The 24314-nt window shown below is 46.9% G+C and overlaps 1 protein-coding gene across 1 annotated transcript in view; it reads right to left on the bottom strand.

The window, feature by feature from the left end:
* Window positions 1–985: 985 nt before the first annotated feature.
* VWA3A (von Willebrand factor A domain containing 3A) overlaps window positions 986–24314 on the bottom strand; it is a 148098-nt gene continuing 124769 nt past the window's right edge. The window contains exons 33-34 of the mRNA XM_044304340.1: window positions 20348–20415; window positions 986–1137 (exon numbers count right to left, since the gene is read on the bottom strand). Of these exons, the coding sequence (XP_044160275.1) occupies window positions 1082–1137; window positions 20348–20415 (124 nt within the window). The 3' untranslated portion in view covers window positions 986–1081. The remainder of the gene's footprint in view (window positions 1138–20347; window positions 20416–24314) is intronic.

Below are 24314 nucleotides of genomic sequence, written 5' to 3'. Positions count from 1 at the left end.
ACATTCATAGGAACACAGTACCCCTGTGTAGTCACTACTATTCGGGTGCACTCACAAGCTACAGATTTTGTTGCAGTTCCATTCATATGAATGGGACAGCAAGCACACGGATTTCTGCAAGCTCCATTCAGGCGAACAGAACTAATTTAAAGTTGTGGAAAATTCTGCCACAAAATCTACACGTGAAGTTACTTCAATGCAAAGGCCATTTGTTAGTCAATACCCCCTGTGTTTTCTGTATACATTGCCATTGGAGGTATACGTCAGAAGGATTTCCTGATACCACTGTACTGCCATACAATGCCATATGTCACCCATAGGTTAACATGTTAAAAAACATACACCACGCTTTGTTTTATTGTGTGTGGGATGCCTCTGAATAATTGGTGTTCTTCATGACCTATATTAAATATACCATATATCAAAATAAATATATTGCAAATATGAGGCATTTTCAGGGGTAACAATGTACAAACAAGACCATAAAATATACTTTATTAATGTACAAATATATATATATATATATATAAAAAAAATCATTCCTGAGGCAGATAACATAGGTCATTCATCTTAGGTCTCTTGTAGTATCCAGGTTAAAATTAAGCATTTTTCACTAACTTTTTACTCAGAATTAAAGGTGATTTCGAGGCTTTGATATTTATCATCTGTCCTCAGGATAGGTCATCAATATCAGATCTGCAGGGGTCTGACTCCCAGCGCCCCCGCTGATTGGCTGTTTGAAGAGGCAGCGGTACTCTGGTTAGCACTGCAGCCTCTTCCTAGGCCAGTGACGTCACTTTCATCGGTCATATGGTCTAGGCGCAGCTCTGCCCCATTCAAGTGAAACAGCTGATTGGGGGTGATGTTAGGAGTCAGACCCCCCCCCTCAAGATATGCCATCAGTATCAAAATTTCTGAAAACTCCTTGAAATCAATGTATATTTTTAACAAATTATATTTCACAACATTCTCCAAGAATAAGAGATCTCAGAATACATAAATACCGACAGTTTTGGGGAAAAGGTTTGATTGAGAGACATTTACATACAGTCAATTTATACATATAAAATTCCAGTTTCTTCTATGTTGCCTGATTGGTTAAGTGTTTTTTTCCTGGAGTGATCCGATTCCTTTCATCTGTTGTATAAAAGATAAAAAATTAATGAAAATCAGCCTTGCAGATCCCCATATGAGTACTGGACACTTATACATACATTACATAGCACAGATGAAGAAAAAACTAAACTAAAAACATAACATTTTTTGCTTTATAATATGCCCTTTTTTACCTCAAAGGTAGGGGAAAATGGCAGTGTGTCTTATGCGAATACTAGAGAGCAGTAGGTGCGGGGAGTGGAGTGTGAGGCCCTGCGAGCGCTGCCGGTACTCACCATCCTTGGCCTTCCTTTCTGGGGCCGTGCTGCACTGTCCTGACTGTGTATAGCATCAGGACGTAGTGCACGAACTATAACCTGATGCTGTATGAGGTCAAGTCACAGTGCGGCATGGACCCGGAAAAAGACAAAGGAGCGTGACTGCAGGGGAGACTGCCGGACCTGCAGAGTAGCGGCAGAGCAGAAAAGGTAAGTGAATGTATTTATTTTATGGTCTGCTCCGAGGTCTGATACTTGGTCTGGCATAGAGGTCTAATGGAGGTGTGATCTGAGGTCCTGATATAGGGGGTCTTGATCTGAGGTCCTGATATAGGGGGTCTTGATCTGAGGTCCTGATATAGGGGGTCTTGATCTGAGGTCCTGATATAGGGGGTCTTGATCTGAGGTCCTGATATAGGGGGTCTTGATCTGAGGTCCTGATATAGGGGGTCTTGATCTGAGGTCCTGATATAGGGGGTCTTGATCTGAGGTCCTGATATAGGGGGTCTTGATCTGAGGTCCTGATATAGGGGGGTCTTGATCTGAGGTCCTGATATAGGGGGTCTTGATCTGAGGTCCTGATATAGGGGGTCTTGATCTGAGGTCCTGATATAGGGGGTCTTGATCTGAGGTCCTGATATAGGGGGGTCTTGATCTGAAGTCCTGATATAGGGGGGTCTTGATCTAAGGTCCTGATATGGGGGTCTGATCTGATTTTAAAAAAAAATGGATTTTTTTATTTTTCCTCCTCTAAAACCTAGGTGCGTCTCATCATCAGTTACGTCTTATAAAGTGAAAAATACGGTATGTCCATTAAAAGGGCTGGCCGGTCTTGTACATTGGGGGCATATCGCCAGGATACGCCCCCAATGTCTGATAGGTGTGCGTCCCACCTCTGGGACCCGCACCTACCTGCATGTGCAACCACCCTCCATTAATTTCTAAGGGACTGCCGATCAGCTTTTTCTGTTAGCCCCATACAAGTGAAAATAGCCAAGCTCGGCTACTTTCGGCAGTCCCATGGAAATGAATAGAAGGCCGCGGTGCGCCTTTCTTTACTTTGCCGGCTCAGTTCTAAAGATAGGTGTGAGTCCCTGAGGACTTATGAAGGACTCCAGGGCTGTGTGCTCAGTTAGCTTGCCATTAGGGCAGCCTGTGTCATACTGACACAGAGCATAATTTATTGGCATAGAGGAGTAAGCTAATAGATTCTTAGCCTTAAATAAAAAGTCATAAAATAGTAATCTCATAATGGAATTCGAAACATTTGTTAGAAAATAATAGAATTAAAAAAATTGCACCCCTGCCAAAAAATGCCATTATTTTGTGTAAAATATATTTTATTGTGCATACTGTAGGAAGGTGCAAGGGTCCGTAGTTGACGTGAAGTAAGAGCCGTTTTTTTCAGGTGTCAGCGGCAGCTAATGCTGATTGACACTTTGCTATTTTAGTATGGCTGTATAGCTGATCCGGGATGGCTCTTACTCGGAGTAGTCAAAGTTCTGGGGGGGTGACTACTCCCCGCGTTCAAGGCCGGATCTTGACTGGCCTATAAAAAACCCAGCCGGCAGTGTCAGCTGAGAGTGATTACCTCTCTGACAGAGGAGCTCTGGCGATCGCTGGTGTGGGAACCGAGCCCCCTGCTGGGCTGAAAAGGTGAGACCTGTGTGTTGGGAGTGCAGTCCACCAAAAGCCTGCATTTGGACCGCTGGAGGCAGAACCACCAACAAGGTGACATTTTTGTTATGCACAAACTTTCTACTCGGTGTGAACAAACACCAACCTTGCAAAGAGTGTTTTTGTTGGACCTTATGTGTGAATAAACAAGGACATTTGAATTACTAACTTGTTCTTTGCCTCTGTACTGCCCCCGCTTATCCCAACTACCAGAGCGAATCCCCACAATACATTAAATAAAATGTGATGTGCATGGCCGTACATGACCTGGTTGTCCGGGGGACCGAGTAGTCGCTTTAATGACGTCACTGTTTGGCGTGGGACGCCACGTACCGCCAGCACATCACGTAGCACGCTGTGAGTGCACGGCCGCCTGGATACAACGCTGCGGAGAGGGGTAAGACCGCGCTCGTTTGCGAGCATTACAGAATCTATGAAGCAATCATAAGTTATATCTAATCAATTGCACTGTGGAGTGAACACTTTGGATTCAGCTGACACTTGGGACCAGTTGTGTCTCTTACACGCTACGGAATCCAGCGCAGCATAAACATTGTGCACTGTGGTTTCGGTATACGAGCAGTATCCACGTTTATCCACATATATTTATAAGACATTGCTGGCAAGCTGTTGTATACACAAAATTTTGGGACTTCAATACACCCATAAGAATTCCTCCCTATTGTAGTTTCACATCATTTGCATAGGTATATGTGTGTCTACATGTATGTTTTTATATATTTTTTAGGGGTTTGTTTTTAGACTAATAAAGTCCATTATTCGTTACTATCTTGTGTTTCCCTTCTGAGTGTGCCCCTTCATATTGCTTACACCTCCTCTTGTTTTCTGAGGTCTTGAGGGAGGTGATCGGAAATACACATGACGTATCGGTACGTCATGTGTCCTTAAGTACTGGGACATCATGACGTGCCGTTACGTCATGTGTCCCCAACAGGTTAAGGGATTCAAGAATATAACTTCATACAGAGTGAATGAAAAAGTAAAAAAGTTATGGCTCAAGAACAAACCCCCCCCAAAAAAACCTGGCTGTGGTGAGAGGAGTACACCCCCCTTTTTTGTAATTTATTGCCATTTTACCCATAACAGTAAGCCACATGGTTTGAATTTTAGACATTTAGTCTTATTTATAGGAATATATTTTCCAGTATAACTTCACAAAGTAGATTTAAAGCTATCCCTTTCAGCATTTGTATAGTTATTCCACAATAGCTGGTCCCAGTCTATGTTGTAGGTGCAGGCCTCACCCCGGGATAATTGACACCAGAGATGACTGATGATTTCTAATGTACAGTAGACTGGCCCTAGTAAATGAGGTCTATTGAAATTTTAATTTAATTATTAACGTAAAGGAGTTGTCTCAAAAAACTGCATCAAAAAATTAAAAACTTAAAAAGGGGTTGAACCCGGACATATCCCCGTTTTCACCCAGGCAGCCCCTCAGAGATGAGCATCGGAGCATTCCGTGCTTTTTTGTTTAAATTTTTTCACTGCTAGGTGGAGGCATTCATCTAGCAGTGTTGCTGGTGACGTCACCGGGCTGACTGCTAGGCGATAGCCTCCGCCTAGCAGAGACCCGGTATGTCACCAGATCTACAGTAATGAAAAAGCCCTTGCCGTACACGATTCAGCGCAGGGCAAGGGAGAGCATCTCAGAGGGGCTGCCTGGGTGAAAAAGAGGATATGTCCAGGTTTTTAAGTTTTGATGCAGGTTTTTGAGCCATAACCAGTAGTGGGTTCAAAATGAATCTTTATATTTTTTCAGGTGCACAAACTGTGAAACTGATGTGGATGAATTGTCAGATATGGCTGGACTGTAGCAAAGTCTCCGCAATGAAAATCTGCAACAGTACAATACACGTGGATGTGGTTTTCAAGACAACATCCACACTTGGGTTTTTTCTTACTTGAATATGAAAATATAGATGTTGATCCGTATTTTTTATTTTATTTGCGATTTTCACTCAACGCACAAGTGATGCGTGAAAATCACTGCTCATGTGAACAGCCCCATAGAAATGAATGGGTCAGGATTCAGTGCAGGTGCAATGCGTTTAACTCATGCATCGCATCCGCGCGGAATACTCGCCCGTGCGAAAGGGGCCTAAGGGCTGTTTCACACGAGCAGATGCCGTGCGGGTAATACGCAGAGTGAAAGACAGCCAAGTCGCACTTTCGACAGCAGAGACACGGAGCATTAAAATGACTCATAATGCTCCATGCCTCTCTGATCTTTTTACTACAAAATCACAATGAGATAAAGTTGGCACCGTGATTTTGCAGTAAAAAGGTCAGAGAGAGGAACGGAACATTATCAATCATGTTAATGCTCCGTGGCTCTGCTGTCCAGTGCGGGGCTTGGCTGTCCTTCATACTGTGAATGACACGCACGGCATCCGATCGTGTGAAACAGCCCTAAGGGGCACATTTTTTGCAAGACTGGCGTTTTAGACGTTGGTCTTAATAAAGCCCTAAAATGGAGGTGGATCCGCCAAAGTATGGTAAGGCGCCGGCCTCTCCATAACTTCAGTGCATCCAGCGCTAATATAAGATAGCTTCTGAGTTCTCTTAAATTTAGACCATTTTCTACACCTAAGGCTACATGCACACGACCGTATGTGTTTTGCGATCCGAAAAAATAAAATAAACACGGATGACGTTCCGTATGGCATCCATTTTTTCAGCTGGTCAGTTTTTTTTTTGCGGATCCATTGTAATAATGCCTATACTTGTCCGCAAACTAGAAAAAAATAAGACATGCACAATTTTTTTTGCGGGGCAATGAAATGGACATACTGATGCGGACAGCACACGGTGTGCTGTCTGCTTTTTTTGCGGACCCATTGAAATTAATGGGTCCGCAAAAAAAAAAAAGGAACGGACACAAAACACGGTCGTGTGCATGAGGCCTAAAACAGGTGTAGAAAATGGTAAATGAGACGTACCTGATGACCCTTCCCCGTCCATGCTACAGCCACAATTTTAGACCTGGTGCGAGCGGGCCGAAGTCGCAGATGGCGGCGCAACTAACCGCTGTACCACCATCTGCGCCTGAAATACGCCTAATTTAGGCGTATTTTAGCGTGGTAAATGACCCACTAAGTGTGAAAACAAATGTCTAAGAAATTAAACCATTAAAATTTATTGGCACAGTTATTTATTTATTCTTTTCCCCAATGAAAAAACTGAATTAATAAGGATTTGTAATACAGATGTGTGAATGAGCACTTTGCTGTAAAGTGCAATTCGCAGCATGCCACAGATCTTCTGCAGCAATTAAACACCCTAAATATTGATATATCCCTGCATAAGTTTTAGGCACATTGTAGATGGGATATGAAAATATCTTTATGGTACTCAGTAGTGCAATGAAAACACAAGTGTAGCTTCCAGAGATTTAATTCACCATAGTTGGATAAATGGAGAAAATAGGTGACCTTGGGTCGACACACTTGAGTTACCTTTTACTAGAAATCTCACTCCTCACTTTACAAATATTAATTCATATCAACTGAGTGCTTATTTGATCTGCTGTCATATGATTTCCCATAGGCAGCTGGCATATTGCATGAGAAAGTAAAAATTTATACAAATGTATTCTCTGTTCTTGGAAAATGGTTCAACGTCTCTTCAGACGGGATAGCTCCAACATGTGCCACTGTACAGACATACATAGGATGCCGTCCATAGGATCATAGTGTAAAGAAAAAATTTGAATTATTTTTATTTATTTTTACCAGAAGCCTCTGGAATAACAGTCTGCTGCACTATTGAATACAGCAAAAAAGAAAGGATACAATACTAATGTATACTGCCCAAGAGCTTGCCAGGTGATTTGAGGCTTTGGGATACACCTGACATACAATATACAGTATGTAGTAGCACATATGGCAAGTGGTACAGCCAAATGCAGTAAAGTAGCCTCGACAAAAAGCGTAGCCTCGACAAAAAGCTAACCTAATTATATATATATATATATATATATATATATATATATATATATAAAAAGAGTGGAAATTCGCTCTTGTAGGCAGGGTAAGCGGACGCAGTACAGAGGCAAAAACAAGGTTGTAAAGCAAAGTTCAGTGTTTTATTCACACAATAGGAAAAACAAGCCAAAAGTAACAGTGTTCAGTTTTGGTGCCTGTTCACACCACACAAAGTCCACAGTGCAAAAAACCTTCACCTGGTCAGCAGTTTTCCACCCGCAGTCCACAGCAGGCTTTAGAGGCCTGTTTCCCCAGCATGCGGCTCTCAAGACACAGACTCCACAGCTTCTCTGTCATGGAGGATAATCCACACCAGCTGAGCTGCTGGCTGGGTTTTTATATCCCAGCCAAAACCTGGCCTGGACGTGGGAAACAGCTACCCACCCTGCTCTTTGGCTGCTCCCAATAAGAACCAGCCTGGATCGGCTTTACAGCCATACTAACAGCTGAAGTGTCAGACTGCAATTGCAAAACGGACACTTCAGGGACAAACCCAGCTCTTACCTAACTAAGGCTAGGAACCTCTGTGACACGTATCTTCCGTCAATGACGGCCCCTTGTTCCTTCTTACATACCTCCTCCCTTTGTTCAACCCTGAGGGGGTGAACACTTGCCAGACAGTGGACCCAGGACAGGGCATCCGCGTTTCCCTGTAACCTGCCTGCCCTGTGTTCCACGGAAAACTTAAAGTTTTGCAAAGATAAGAACCATCTGGTGACCCGAGCATTCCTCTCTTTGGCCTGGCTCATCTACTTGAGAGGGAGTGGTCAGTCACCAGGCGGAACTTTCTCCCCAAAAGATAATAGTGGAGAGACTCGAGTACCCACTTGATGGCCAGGCACTCTCTCTCTCCACTATACTGTACCTAATCTTGGCTGGGGTGAGCTTCCGGCTGAGGAAGACAACTGGATGCTCCTCCCCGTTAACATCTTGAGACACAACAGCACCGAGACCTACCTCGGAGGCATCGGCCTGCACTATAAACTCCCTTTTGAAGTCAGGCGTCACCAAAACAGGGGACCCACATAGGGCTGACTTCAAAGCGAAGAAAGCCTTTTCCGCCTGCTCATTCCAGTGGACCGACACTGACTTGCGTCCCTTCAAAAGGCCTGTCAGTGGTGCGGCGACTGTAGCAAAATTGGATACAGACCTAATAGTACCCCACCATTCCCAGGAACGACTTTACTTGCCGAGAAGTGACAGGTCGGGGCCAATTACTAATTGGCTCAATTTAGTTCACCTGAGGTTTGATCATTCAGCGCCCAATTACATACCCCAGGTACTTGGCCTCTTCTAACCCTATCGCGCACTTTTTTTGGGTTAGCGGTTAAGCCAGCTTTCCTAAGGGAGCCCACTACAGCCTGTACTTTATGTAGGTGACTTTCCCAGTCGGTGCTATGAACAACGATATCTTCCAAGTACGCCGAAGCATATCGACGATGTGGACGGAGAACAATATCCATTAGCCTTTGAAACGTGGCGGGAGCGCCATGTAGACCAAAGGGTAATATCTTGTACTGATACAGCCCCTCTGGCGTGACAAAAGCAATTTTTTCTTTGGCAGCCTCCGTCAAGGGTAGCTGCCAGTACTCTTTGGTGAAGTCCAACACAGAAAAATACCGGGCTTGGACCAACTTTTCAATAAGCTCATCCACTCGGGGCATGGGATACGCGTCAAACTTGGACACCTCATTAAGTTTGCGGAAGTCATTACAGAACCGCAATGTCCCGTCTGGCTTGGGTATTAATACTATCGGACTGGCCCACTCACTTTTTGACTCCTCGATGACACCCAGCTGGAGCATTAGCTGCACTTCCTCCGTGATGGCTTGTCGCCGAGCCTCGGGTACTTGGTACGGTTTTAGCCGGACTTTCACCTGAGGCTCAGTGATAATTTCATTACGGATTACGGATGTGCGTCCAGGGAGGCCTGAGAACACATCCGTGTTCTGACTAATGAACTCCCTGGCTTCCTGAGCCTGTTTAGAGGAAAGGCTGTCAGCAATTTTCATTGTGGCAGCCACTTCCATTGCTTCAGACAGAGGGGCCGAAACCGTTTCCCCTAGGAACCCTGGTCGTGGGCTGCCTTCTGTACAGGTTTCCCTTTCCTTCCATGGCTTGAGCAGATTTACATGGTACACCTGCTGCAGCTTTTAGCCTCCCTGGCTGGTGTACTTTGTAATCTACCTCTCCAATTTTTTCAAGTACCTCGTAGGGCCCCTGCCACCTAGCTAGGAACTGTCTACAGTCGGTACCAGAACCAACACCCGATCACCTGGGTTAAAGTTTCGGACCCAAGCCTGCCGATTATAGACCCTACTCTGGGCTCGCTGCGCTGCCTCCATATGCTCCCTAACCTAAGGTAACACTGTTTCCATCCATCCCTGCATCTGGGTGACCTATTCATCAACACTTTTGTGCGGTGTGGGTTGTTGTTCCTCTTTGGCGACGTCTGCCATATAGCAGTTCGAAGGGCGAGAACCCGATAGAGGCCTGGGGCACTTCTCACACTGCGAACATGAGCTAGGGCAGAAGAAAGTCCAAGTCCCTCCCATCCTTAAAAATCCCTATTTCCAACATATTTTTTTACGTCTTGTTAAACGATACACGGATGTCCGTAACTGGTTTATGTGGAGCAACTTACAGAGTTACCTCATGACCTTGGACATAAATGGGGTCCCTTGGTCAGTTAGTGTCACGGATGTAGTAGGGGAGAACACCAAAAGACAATCAAGAAGGAAGGGGAAAGACACTAGGCCTCACCGCTAGGGAAGGAAAAGGGTCACCACCTAAAAAACCCTGCTCCTGGCCCTAACTCCTATCCGTATGGGCACCTCTCGATGGTAGAGATACCCATACACGGGAACCTAGAAAACCCTGGTGACCCTCAGATGCCCTAAAGATAATAACAGGGCAGAGACCACCCGTTCCTTCCCTGGCGAAGGAACCAGCGTCTCACTGAGGCCTAGTAAACAACCAGGGGGGATACAAAACACGATAAGCGGAACACTTAACTTCAGAGGATGATGGATGAACAGGACTTCAACACGAACCACACTCCAGCTCTTCCAAGACCAAATGAAGCTATCCCAAGCAAGGAGTGATGGGAAAAGTCAGACTAAATAGGGCGAGGTAAAGGTCACATGATCCACACCTAAACAGGAGGTGTGGACATACCAGCAACACACAAAGTGAAACCAAAAGAGGCTGTCAGATCACTAATGCATAGATAATATTTCAGACCTTCTGAGACCTGTCACAGATGTGACAGTACCCCCCCTTCTACGGGTTACCTCCGGGCACCCAGGACCGACCTTATCAGGATGAGCTCTGTGGAATGCTCTCACCAGACGACTAGCATTAACATCGGTCGCTGGAACCCACATCCTCTCCTCTGGTCCATACCCTCTCCAATGAACGAGATACTGGAGGGATCCCCGGAGAACTCGGGAGTCCTCAATCCTGCTGATCTGAAATTCTAAATTGCTGTCCACCATGATAGGAGCGGGAGGCAAGGAGGACGGCTCAACAAGTTCGACACATATTTCTTTAGCAACGATTTATGAAATACGTTATGGATTTTCAATGCCTGAGGACGTTCAAGACGGAAGGCTACAGGGTTAACAATGGCAGTGATCTTATATGGACCAAAAAATCTTGGGCCCAACTTCCAAGAAGGTACCTTAAAGAGGACCTTTCACTACTCTACAAATGAAAAACTAACTATACCTGTGGGCAGAGCGGCGCCCAGGGGTCCCCCTGCACTTACTAGCAAGTCTGGGCGCCGCTCCGTTCGCCCGGTATAGGCTCCGGTGCCTGCGCTCCCTCTGACTGTTTTCTTGTAGGAGGCGTGTCCCTTGCTGCACTGCTGGCCAATCGCAGCGCACAGCTCATAGCCTGGCTATGAGCTGTGCGCTGCGATTGGCCAGCAGTGCAGCAAGGGACACGCCTCCTACAAGAAAACAGTCAGAGGGAGCGCAGGCACCGGAGCCTATACCGGGCGAACGGAGCGGCGCCCAGACTTGCTAGTAAGTGCAGGGGGACCCCTGGGCGCCGCTCTGCCCACAGGTATAGTTAGTTTTTCATTTGTAGAGTAGTGAAAGGTCCTCTTTAAGTTTAATGTTTCTTGTAGACAACCACACAGAATCACCCACTCTCAGGTCCGGACCACTCATACGTCTCCTGTCAGCCACACACTTATACCTGTTGCCCATCTTTTTCAGGTTATTTTGGATTTTCCGCCAAATAGAAGACAAAGAAGAGGAAAATCGTTCCTCCTCAGGAATGCCCGAATTTTGAGCACCAGAAAATGTACCAAACTGTGGATGGAACCCATATGCCCCAAAAAACGGCAACTTATCAGTGGATTCCTGTCTACGGTTATTTATAGCAAACTCAGCTAACAACAAAAATGAAGACCACTCTTCCTGATTCTCTGAAACAAAACATCTCAAGTAAGTCTCCAGATTCTGATTAGTGCGCTCCGTCTGTCCGTTCGACTGAGGATGAAAAGCCGAAGAGAAGGACAATTGTACACCCAGACGAGTACAGAACGCTTTCCAGAATCTGGAAACAAACTGAGTCCCTCTATCGGACATCACATCAGAGATGTTGTCGAAAAAAAACACCTGTGTGCAAGAGTTTTAGCATTGGGTAGACTAGGTAATGCAATAAAGTGTGCCATTTTACTAAAACGATCTACAACCACCAGAATCATTTTTTCCCGAAGAATTTGGTAAATCCATGATAAAATCCATGGACAAAGGGGTCCCAAGGTCTGGACGGGATGGGCAATGGAAGCAGAGATCCGGAAGGCCGAGTATGTGTCACCTCAGCTCGTGCACAGGTACCACAGGTACCACCAAGGAAAAAACATGAACAGGACGACGAAAATAAAACTCACGAAACGTAGACACTCGTGACCAATCTGCCAGCTTCATTATATCCTCTAACCTGGCCCCTGCAACAGCCATGGATGTCGCTGAAGCACCTCTAGTGGTATCCACACCTGCCAAGGACATAACTCACTTAACCCAACGAGCCAGAGTGATGCTAGTAACCGGAAGAAAGGGGTGTCGGTAAGACAGAAAAAGCTGAGGGTGTGAAGTTTTGCGGTGAGAGGCTGTGTGTGACTCATATTCCCTCACACAGGCGACTGGGCAGAGAGCTGGAGTATCCAGGAAACTGGGATATGCCACAGATTTAATGTTGGTCTTGGTGCGCTGCGTAATATTGCATACGACCCCAATCGGAGTAAATGAACGGGCATCATGGTCCAAAGCTCAGACATCTGAGACTCTTTTACAAGAAATCAAACAGAATAAGGAAACCAACTTGGCCGAAAGTTGACGTAAAGAAAGTTCCGCGTTTGGAGGCCAAGAAGAGAATAAGGACAATACGGAGGGCCACATCCCATGTGGTCGAGAAACGGGGCCTAGGAGGACGGGAGAGGTGAGCGCCTGTAAGAAGGCGACACACCGAGGGATGCTGACCGGCTGGGAATCCGTCGAATCCCTGATGAGAGGAAGAAATGGCAGAGCGAAAAACATTAATGGTCCGATATGCTCTACCATCCTCGAACAGTGAAGTGAGGAATTGAAGGATCTCCTTTACAGGAGCTGAAATGGGATCCATGTGTCTAGCCAAGCACCAATCAGCCCAAGACTTCCAGGCCGCTCGATAAGCCTGTCTGGTACCGGGGGCCTAAGCGCCCTCCAGGAAGCGTCTAGTAGATTCCGAAACTCCTGCGACGTCCCAGGGTTCCCTGAAATCCTGCAGGCTAGGAGTTGGAGGGTTCCTTCTAAGACGAGAGGATGAGGCAGACCTGACAGGTCTACCAAAAGATCCGGAAAAACTGGGAGAAGGAGAGGACACTGGATCAGGCATTCCATCAGTTGAGGAAACCAAGACTGGGAGGTCCAAAAAGAAACCACCAGGATCAGTTTGGCTTCCTCTTGACGGACTCGGGTTAGCACCCAGGGAATCAGAGCAAATGGGGGAAAGGCATACAAGAGGTTGCCGGACCAGCTCTGTAGAAAGGCATCGGTGGCTTCCGCGTCCGGATCCGGGCGCCAACTGAAAAATCTGGGAAGATGGGTGTTCAAGCAGGATGCGAACAGATCTATACAGCAGGGACCCCATCTGGAGGATATGGATGAGAAGACCATCCTGTGCAATCGCCAATCGCTGGAATCCGAGAGAAACCGAGAGCTCCAGTCCGCGTGCATATTGTGCAGGTCGGGGAGATACTCCGCAACAATGGAGATTCCTCTGGACAGACAGAAGGTCCAAAATTCCCGAGCCAGATGGGACAATGCCGCCGAGTGTGTGCCGCCCATGGCGTTCACGTAACGCACTGCCGACACGTTGTCCATCCATAACCTGATGCAGGTGTTGGTCATACCTCCAGTAAAACTGCGAACCGCAAAGAATCCTGCTAGAAGCTCTAAGGAGTTGATATGGAGTCTGGACTCTTCCGCGGACCAACGTCCCCCGGTGTGCACTCCATCGCAATAGGCGCCCCATCCTAACAGGCTGGCGTCTGATTCCACAGTGAAGTCCGGACGCGGGCTGAAAATAGCCTTGCCATTCCAAACTTCCAGGTTCTGGATCCACCATGTCAGTTCGTCCCTTGAATCCTCGTCTAACGTGATCAGGTCTTTGTACGACGCCCCTGTGCGAAGATGATATATTTTGAGGAGCTGCATGGCACGATACTGCAGTGGTGCTGGAAAAACTGCCTGGATAGAGGACGAAAGGAGGCCTATGACGTGGGCCAGGCGGCGTAACGATACCTGTGCAAGGGATAACGTCTGGCGTATCTCCTTGTGGATGGCCCGAACCTTGGACAAAGGAAGACTGAGAGTCTCTGTCACTGAATTGATAGTGAATTCCAAAAACTCCATGGACTGGGAAGGTACCAGGCAGGATTTCTCCATGTTGAGGAGAAAACCTAGGTGAGACAATAAGTCCATTGTCCAGGATAAGTGGGTGAGCAAGGTCGGACAATCCTGGGCCAATATGAGGATATTGTCTAAGTATACAATTAGCCGAACTCCGCGGCTGCAGGACACGACTGGTCGTAGTAATTTGGTGAAACACCAAGAAGCTGAGGACAGCCCGAAGGGAAGGCAAGTGAAACGCCACATCTCCATGTTCCATTGGAAACAAAGTAGGTTCCTGGAAGTCTCGGCAATAGGTACTGTCAAATAGGCATCCTTCAGGTCTAATTTGACTAGCCAATCTCCATGAAGGAGCATGTCTCTCAGGAGGTGGATACCCTCCATCTTGAAGTGGCGATAACGGACAAATGCATTCAACGCCCGAAGGTTGATCACCGGACGCATCTGCCCTCCTTTTTTGGCCACCAGAAACACGTTGCTGATAATGCATAGATAATGCAAAATTAAGCCGGGAGGACCCACCAACTCTATGTGAAAACCCCGAACTGTAGTGAGGACCCATGGGTCGGCCGTGATGGCTGACCAAGCGTGGGAAAAAAGACGGAGTCTGCCCCCTACCCAAACAGTTGAAGAAGATAGAGTGATTGGTAGACTTACCAAATGGGCGTCTGGATCCCGAGAATCCTCTGGTCCCGCGGGATCGCCAAGGAGCACCACGTGTGGGGAAAAAGGTGGACGGCTGGCGGAACTCATTGCTGAAAGATCTGAAGGACATGGAGCCTCGACCCAAACCGCGGGTCTGGAAAGATGACCGGCCGGACAGACGGCCCCTAGTACTGCCGGCCCTGGCGGAGACCCGTCCCTGAAAAACCCGTCTCATTGACGATTGGGCTTTATCCAGCGCCGTGAAGGCACCAACAAAACGGGATAGATCTTTAATGAAAGAGTCTCCAAAAAGGAGACCCTGGGCATCCTTGCCCGCCTCAGTCAAGGCCAAATTGGACAATTTAGGTTCTATTTTGAATAGAATGGCCTTCCTTCTCTCAATAGAAAGAGAGGTATTAGCATTGCCAGTGAGACATAAAGCGCGCTGTGTTCACCCCCGGAACTCCTCCGGATTCACCTGAGTGTTCTGGATTCTGGAGGATTCCGCCAACTCAAAGATCTTAGTAAGGGGCCCCAGGACATCCAGTAATTTGTCCTGGAAGGCCTTCAGGGCTGACTCAAGACCCTTACGCGGGTTCCACACAGATTTGGCCAGAAACTGGATCATTTTAGGATCCACTACTGGTGTGTCACACACCTTGTTGGGGACAATGGGCCTAGGGCACTCAGCCCTCAACTTATTCCTAGCCTCCTTGCTAAGGGGCTGACGTATGCGGGACTCCAAATACTTAGCAACGTGGTCCGATGAGAGCCACTTGGCGGACCTCGGGTGATGGAGAGCATCCGGGTCGAATAGCGGCTCTCCCGAAGGGTCCATAATCACCTCTAGGGTACTAGAAGGGACCTTAAGGGGGTTGGAAACGGGTAGTTTCAGGTCCTCTGGCTCTGAACCTAAGTCAGGCTCTGACTGCGCCTCCTCTTCCGATCCAAGTTCGGACTCGGATTGCGTATCATATTGCGCTCTGGCAAATTTCCACGGCCTCACCTTTTCTGCCTGGTGGGTATAGGCTATTTTGCGCAAACTCAGCGCGCTCTCTTGGGTGGCAGGTAACACACCAGTCTTAGTGGTGCTGGAGGATCAGAACCGGCTGACCCTGAGGTCAAGGGTCTAGGGCGGCTACTGGGACCGGACACAGATGAGTGTGCCATAAGGGCGTCCGAAATAGACTGCGAAATAGCAGTGGACATGGAACCCATTGAGGGCTGGATAGCCACAGCTACCGAACGCTGGATCGCCATAGCCTGATCTGAGCTGGAACCTGCTGCCTGGGCATGGGTGGTGAACCCCATGGCCTCAGGAGTACGGTTATTGGGGTGGCCGTCCTCTGACATGATCCCCTTTTAATATTTGTCACTAACTGGCAATGGGCTCTAGGGCACTATGCTATCAAATCTACCCGGATAATACTAATATAACAATGAGGGCAGAGTGAAGAAGGTGGGTGGGTTTGCACAATAACAGAGAGGGCAGGGTACCACCAGGAGAAAAAGGCAGCCGCCGATGCGACCGAACGTCCGTTGGTACTGATTGCGTGCACGAAATCCCGCGAGATTTCGCGCCTCCCTGAGGAGAGAATAGAATGAACTGTTAACTGCGCCTGAGCAAGCGGAGCAGAGGAGAAGAAGAAGAAAACAAGATTCCGTCCTGAGGTAAGCACTGGGTGATGGCGTCCGAGATTTCGGCCGCAATGGGTGCCAAGGAGACACAGAAGGGGGAAGAAGAACCGGAGGCCAAGGGGGAGACCGGAGAGGGGGAGAAACCCGCCGGAATAAGATAAGGACCGGAGGCTAAGGGGGGAATCTAAGTAACAAGGGGAAAGACCGCAGGGTCAAAATGAAGAGAGAGAGGGGGGGGGGGGGATATACTCTAAAAAAGGAAAAATAGATACAATACACGAGAATTTTATATATATATTATATATATATATATATATATATATTCTAATGTGAAGACCACAATGACAACTTATCTGAGTGAATCCGAAACAAAGCAATGGAGGCAGCATATCCGGTAAAAAAAAACCTTTATTGGGTCCAGCCAAGTGAACTTGACGTGCAAAAAAGTTGTGACGTTTCGGCCGCTTCACAGCCTTTATCAAACCTGTGTGATAAAGGCTGTGAAGCGGCCGAAACGTCACAACTTTTTTGCACGTCAAGTTCACTTGGCTGGACCCAATAAAGGTTTTTTTTTACCGGATATGCTGCCTCCATTGCTTTGTTTCGGATTCAACATGAGGGAGCCCTAAAGAATCTTGGACTCCAGGTGGGCTGTTGCATTCCGGTTGACCGCGAGATCTGGTGAGTGCGATTCCAATACTTTATTTTTTATAACTTATCTGAGTGGTCAGCAGCAAAGAAAGAGGAGGAATCTATGCAAAGCAGGACTATTATAGGGATGTTATGTGGGAGGGCCTTGGTTACCATGGTTACTTGTTTTCTTTGCTGCTATTGGTGGTCAGTAAAAGGAAGAGAAAGCAATACTCTCCTCCGTGTCATGTAATAAAATCCACACCAGCTGAGCTGCTGGCAGGGTTTTTATATCCCGGCCTGGAACCGTGGGGAACAGCCACCCACCCTGCTCTTTGGCTGCTCCCAATAAGAACCGGCCCGGTTGGGGTTTACAGCCATACTAACAGCTGAAGTGTCAGACTGCAACTGCAAAACTGACACTTCAGGGAAAAACCCGGTTCTTACCTCGCAGAGGCCAGGAACCTCGGTGACACGTATCTTCCATCAATGACGGCCCCTTGTTCCTCCTTACTAAATATATATAAACAACTAGGAGAATTACCAGTAATATTCTGGGAAATACACTAGCCAAAGTGAGCCGAGCTGTACATGTGATCAGACTGAAGGCTATCATATACAGCATGGCCAATGTAGGTCTGCATTGTTATATTTCATTACTTAAAGGGGCCATAATAACGTTTTAACAATAGGTTTTAATTTAATGGACCCAGAAGCCCCCATTCACCCAACAAAATAGTTTCATTTTGGCCTCCGTTTGGCCAGTATCCATCAGGGATACTGTTTGTATTGTACGGAATACACATAGAGATATACAGAAAAACAAGTGTATTTGTAAATATATATATTTATTTTTTTAACAGAGGTGCCTATAGTTCCGTTAAATGCATACATCTAAGGTATTAAGTAGTTTAATTTGTCTTTGGGTCTCAACAGAAATCAGTATAGGCGGCAGCCTGAGGCACAACTCCCTGAAAGAAAAGTGAGCCCAGCTTCGACTTAGGGCTCATCCACAGGACCGTAAACGGCACGAGCACGTATTGCGGCCCTTAATCTGGAAGATATGGTGCGGAGGCACAGAGCGGAAGGCTACTGTCACGTGCTGAAAGCCCAAAGCGGACCTCCGGGACATCATGCAAGCAGGACACGGCAAAACAGACCAAGGACCCACAGAGAACTTTATTACAAGTGTAATAAAAGCACATGACCGTAAGCAGGTTAGGCAATAGTGGTAGCACTACCACAGAACCAAGTGCACCGGCAGACCAGAGGCAAAACCCAGAGAGTGGAGAGCCAGTGAGCCCAGTTCATCATAGAGCCCCTGGTGGTGGGGATGAACTTGGCCGAGGGCTCACTGGTCACACCTCTAGGAAGATCCCAGGAACACTTGGCCCTACCTGCAGAGAACCACGCAGGTGCAAACACCAGCGGAACAGAGCAACAGAACTGGAACCCATACAAACACTGCACATGGAACAGACAACAAGACGGACGGGAACCAGCACAGAAGCAGATGCCTGGACCCCAAGCGGAATGGAAGCATGGCGGTCTCAGGCAGAGCTGCACACAGACTAGAGAAACTACACAGACTAGAGATTCCCCCTCCAGGGAAGCCAGGGACCCTCTCACGAGGGCAGGACAAACAGGATAGGAACAGACCACAAATGGAACTACAGGCAGAAATGAACACTGCCGACAGGACATAGGACAGGATACAATCAGAAGCCGTTTAGCGCTGCCAGGCTATCAGATGCAGTTGCTCACTGTTAGGCGAAACAAGGAACGGACAAGGATAACATCGTACAGGGCTGGTACAGATCAGAAAGGACAAAACAGGTATAGGAGATAAGACAAGGCAATAGGCAATAATAACAAACACCAAAGCAATACCAGGAGACACCACACTGAAGGCTAGCTGGTGAAACCCCCTAAGTCAGCGGCAAGGGGGTACACCTAGCAAGACAAAAGATAGACTGACCTCCTGGGTGAGCAGCGAGGTGCTACAACCAGCAAGACACGAGAAAGACTGACCCCACGCCCCACAACACACAGGTAGATATAGCTGCTTAATGAGGTTACCTGAAACCCACACCCAGGCACAGAACAGGGGAAGTTAACCCCATCAGAACCAAACAGGGAGGACTAGAACCACAAAACCCACGGGCTGCAGTACAGGATGTTGCCCCAGGCAACCAGCATACACGGAATCCACCGCAGCCAGTACGCCAGAGCACAAACATCCCGTGAACACTGACACAACAGAGAAGCATCACAGGGAGAGCAAACATACACAGGCAGCAGTTCACAGAAGACACCGCAGCCAGCACGCAGCCCCAAGCAACCAGCCTGCACAGGTGTTGGCCTGCAGCCAGTACGAAAGAGAGCAGGCAGCCAGCCTACACAGACACAACTGTCACAGTGAACCTACAGAGTGTCTCTGTGCGATTTCAGACCGTGCCTCCACACTGCAAAAAAATAGAACATGCTCTATTTTTTTGCGGTGCAGATGGATTGCAGACCCATTCAAGTTGAATGAGTTTTTCATCAGTTAGCACCAGCCACAAGGACGGTGCATGTGCATTGGGGCTACAATTTTTCGACACCAATGCATGGCACAGGCGGAACACAGTAACCCTGGGTTCACACCTGAGCGTTGCGCAAACGCGCGTTTTACGCACGTTTTTGTCGCGCGTTTTTTGTAATAGTAAACGCGCGTTTGACGCGCGTTTGTGTCATTGACTGCAGTGTCCTATGGCCACAAACGCGCATCAAAACGCCCCAAAGAAGCTCAAGTACTTGTTTGAGCGTCGGGCGTTTTACAGCGCGTTCGTACGCGCTGTAAAACGCCCAGGTGTGAACCATTCCCATAGGGAAGCATTGGTTTTCATGTCTTGAGCGTTTTACAGCGCGTTTGAACGCGCTGTAAAACGCTCAGGTGTGAACCCAGGGTTAGTGTGCATGAGCACTTAAAAAGAGACCAATGTAATGATAATGATGACCTATCTTCAGAATAGGTCATCAATATCAGATCGGCGGTGGCTCTGATTACCAACACCCGGCCAATCGGCTGTTTAAAGAGGCTATATACAGCATATCCCATTTACTTGAATGGGATAGGAAAGTGTAATTACACTCCACCGCCACTACAAGGGGGACAACGTGCAGATAAACACTGAAGAGGACATGGAGCTGTGGCCTCTTCAAATAGCTGATCGCTGGTGGGTTGGGAGCCCCCTTCCTCCCCCCCCATACATATCCTGACACCTCATAACCATAAAGATGACTTGTTGGGGCGGATGCAACCAACCACTGTTGCTGTATTGAAGAATACATGCTCGGGAATCTGCCAACTTCATACAGATGGCATCATTGTCAGAAATATACCTCTAGCCCCAGCTCTGAAGGACTCATCCTACCCACTGTGGCATCCAGTACAGTATTGCAGCATCATGAAAATCTCTATTGTGATTCTTACCTGAAACATCACTTCCTTCCAAGAACATGTCTCTAGAGGCAGAGTTCTGCTTTTCCACTATCAGGGACCTGTAATAAACAACATGCAATTAGTTAACACTTTTCTTAAGTGATCCAAATGTTTAATTGATGACTAAAGGCTCCTTTACATAGGCCGATTTAGCAGGCAATTATCAGGAATGAACTGTTCGTTCCCAGTGACTGCCTGATTGTTAGAGAAGGTGAAAGTAGGCAGTAATCATCACCTCTGCATGGGGACGAGCAGTCGCTACTCCAGTTGTGCGTCCCCATACTGAATGATTGTTTCTGGCTGTTTACACAGTATGATCTGCTGCTCAGAAACAATGATTTTGGTGTCCACCAAAGGTGATGCTTCCAACCTAAGAAATGGCCGTTTGCTTGTTCATCAGGTGATCAGTGGCACATTTACACAGGACAATGGGAATGCTCTTTCCAGATTATTTCCCTGTGTAAAAGGACCTTAAAATGGCTTGATTATCTATTTTCGCCACTGATACAATGTAAAGAGTGAAAGCTGAGACAAATCCATAGCTGTTTCCATGTTTATTCTTAATCTGGCACTATAGTGGAATATCAAATAGTAGAATGACAGAAAATTGTACAGAATTAAGGCCTCGTTCACATCAGCGTTCAGCCTTTCCGTTCTCCTGCTCCGTTATAGGAGCAGGAGAACGGAAAGGACGGATTGGGCACATAACTGAGGCGAGCGGAGCCTACGGACCCCATAGACTATAATGGGGTCCGTTAGGTTTACGCTCAGAAAATGATTTTGGAGCGGAGACAAAAGTCCTGCATGCAGGACTTTTGTCTCCGCTCCAAAATCATTTTCTGAGCGTAAACCTAACGGACCCCATTATAGTCTATGGGGTCTGTAGGCTCCGCTCGCCTCAGTTATGTGCCCAATCCGTCCTTTCCGTTCTCCTGCTCCTATAACGGAGCAGGAGAACGGAAAGGCTGAACGCTGGTGTGAACTCAGCCTTACCTGTGAGCTACAGGACCTTGAAGAATAGAAATATATTATGGTATATATTTGCTTTGATTTCGTCTGCATTGCAGATTATCCCTCAGATATCTCAGGATGATTGAATACCATTACCAAGTTAATTTGGTTTTACTGTATTATAGCCCAAAGCTACGTTTACAATTCTGCCTGTCAATATTGGAACAGGGTTGCTGAGCTCTGTCACATTTCATCTTGGAAGGATTATTTTTCATGCGTTAAATTACTGTGTATTGCCTTGTATTAAAGGTGTTATCCAAATAATGCCCCCTCTAATGCCCGGGCCCCTCACACAGGTTGTACTTACCTTGCTCCCCGACACATGCGTCATTTCTGATGCCCGCATGGCCGCCACTACATCTCCCAGTCACATGGATCAAAACATCTGGGAAGGCTAGGGCGCATAGCAAATAGCAGACCGCAAAGGGGTCAAGCCTCCCTAGCGTCACCCGTGATGCTAGGAAGGCTTGACCCCCGTCACGGCCTGCGGGCATCAGAAGTGACGAGGGTGCCATGGAACAAGGTAAGTACAACCTGTTTGAGGGGCCCGGGCATTAGAGGGGTTATTATAGGGTTTGGATAACCCCTTTAAGGCTACACCTAGCATAATGCAAACCACTACAGCAAAATGACTCCAGACCATGCAGTGCTGGGCTACTGTATCTGAGCGTTTTGATTTGAGCCAAATATATAATCTGTTTTCTCCAGAATTTACACTATAAAGAATGCAGAAATGAGTTCTAAAAAATATCAAAGTGGACAGGGCTATCAAATTGGTGCATGTTACGCCTCATTTATCATCCTCTTAGGCCTCATGCACACGGCCATTGATTGGGCTACTTTCACATATGCATTTTTCTTCCAGATTTTGAGATCCGGCAGAGGATCTCAAAACCAGAGAAAAAAAAGGCTTCAGTTTTGTCCGCGTTCATTGTCAATAGGGACAAAACTGAACAAACCGGAACGGAGTGCACCACAATGCATTCCGTTCCGGTTTGTTGTGTTCTGTGACCAGACACAAAACCACTGCAAGCAGCAGTTTTGTGTCCGGCAAGGGAAACTGAACAAGCTGGATCCGGCACCAAAAACCATGTAAGTCAATGGTGCCAGATGCAGCCAATTGTATTAATCGAACGGATGCGTTCTGCTGTGGTTTTGAGATCCCCTGTTAGATCTCAAAACTGGAAAGCATGAACGTAAATGTGAAAGCAGTCTAAAAAAAATCATCTAAAACTGCTGATTGTACAAAGGCAGCGAGCAGCTTTAGAAGCTCACCCTGATGGATTTAAAAAAGATTCAGTAGCATCAGCAGCTAGGTGAAGGAGTTACATACATTGTCGTACCAAAGTGGTAGGAACATTTTCATGAATACTATCTAGAAAGTTGCTTAATTTTCAGGGAAATAATAAAGATGTCCATAGACTTTAAAGGCTGTGGACACCTTCAGGGGATTTTTGTATTATTGCATTCAACCATTTTCAACCACTTTCCCACTCTAACGTGTAATCTGTGTATTTACAGAGCAGCAGGTTCTGTGTTTACATTAAATCCCGTCATCTGATGGCTCATGTGAATCCCAAGGCTACAGACTGAGCAGTCAACTCTTCTGGATGAAGGGTATATAGAAATTGACAGTCTGCAGATACACTGTCAATTATCCATAGGATATGCCATAAATTACATGCATGTCCCTCTTCTGGGACCTATACCCATTTCCAAAACAGAGGTCCTCCATCCCGTCTGGTGAGTCACCCACTGGCAGCTGCATCCAAGTGGAGAATGAATGGAGAGATGGAAACAGCCCAGTGAGCACATTTTCAGAAATATCATAGAAATGACTTATGAAGCTTCGCACATACACAGCCACCTCTCCATAAATTATTTTTGCCTGGATGCAACAGCCAGTGGAATTCAAAGGGTTATCTCAGACCAGAGCCCCTTTTCAGATGCCCAGACAGGCTGCAATAGTAAAAAAAAAAAAAAAAGAAGAAAAAAGCCACCTGTTACTGGCACTACCTGGGTCCTGCACCAAGCTCCCTTCTCTGCCGCTTTTAGTGTCACATCCTGTCTACACACGCGCCGCTGCTGCTGGCTAATGGCATGACCTAATTTTTGCTATTACTAGTAGTAGCAGTGTAAAAGGAAAAATGCATACACAGTATAAGGCTACATGCACACAACCGTGCAGTTTTTTTGCGGTCCACAAACAGCGCAAAAAATGGAAGCTGCCCGTGTGCCTTCCGGACGGCCAATTGTAGACATGCTTATTCTTATCTGCAAAACGGACAAGAATAGGACATGTTATATTTTTTTTTGCGGGGCCTCGGAACGGTGCAACGGATGGGAACAGCACACGGAGTGCTGTCTGCATCTTTTGCGGCCCCATTGAAGTGAATGGGTCCGCATCCAAGCCGCAAAAATGGCGGCTCGGATGCGGACCCAAACAACGGCCGTGTGCATGAGGCCTAAACTGGATAACTAGGAATAGACAGGCCTGTAGACTATGAAACTGAAGATACAAACGGTAGATACAAATCAGAAAGGGTTGTGAGAAAAGGTGAGTTTTCTGTTTAGGGGGTTAGAGAGTGATAGACAAAGAGGAGGGATTCACCGGAGAAGTCAGAATACAAGAGTATTAGGAGGTAGAGCAGTGGTCCTGCATGCCAGAATTATGGAATTTAGCGGAGAAATTCACAAAAGACTCAAAGAGCTAAAATGGACAGAGGTTTATGAAGAAGGATTAAGCCATGGCAACTTAATACTGCAAATTATAGTGGGGATTTCAGAAGTGCTGAAACTTTTGATGATGGCTCTTGATCATTGTTATAGGGGATCTGCTGATGACACACTGTTATGGGGGATCTGCTGATGACACACTGTTATGGGGGGACACTTTATTAGGGTTAGCAGGTGTGCAGATACTTGGGGAGAAACATACAGCCAGAGC

This window comes from Bufo gargarizans, chromosome 8 (assembly GCF_014858855.1).
Source record: "Bufo gargarizans isolate SCDJY-AF-19 chromosome 8, ASM1485885v1, whole genome shotgun sequence".
Taxonomy (NCBI): Eukaryota; Metazoa; Chordata; class Amphibia; order Anura; family Bufonidae; genus Bufo; species Bufo gargarizans.
The sequence above is the reverse complement of the archived record's forward strand: the minus strand, read 5'-3'. Positions and strand labels throughout refer to the sequence as shown.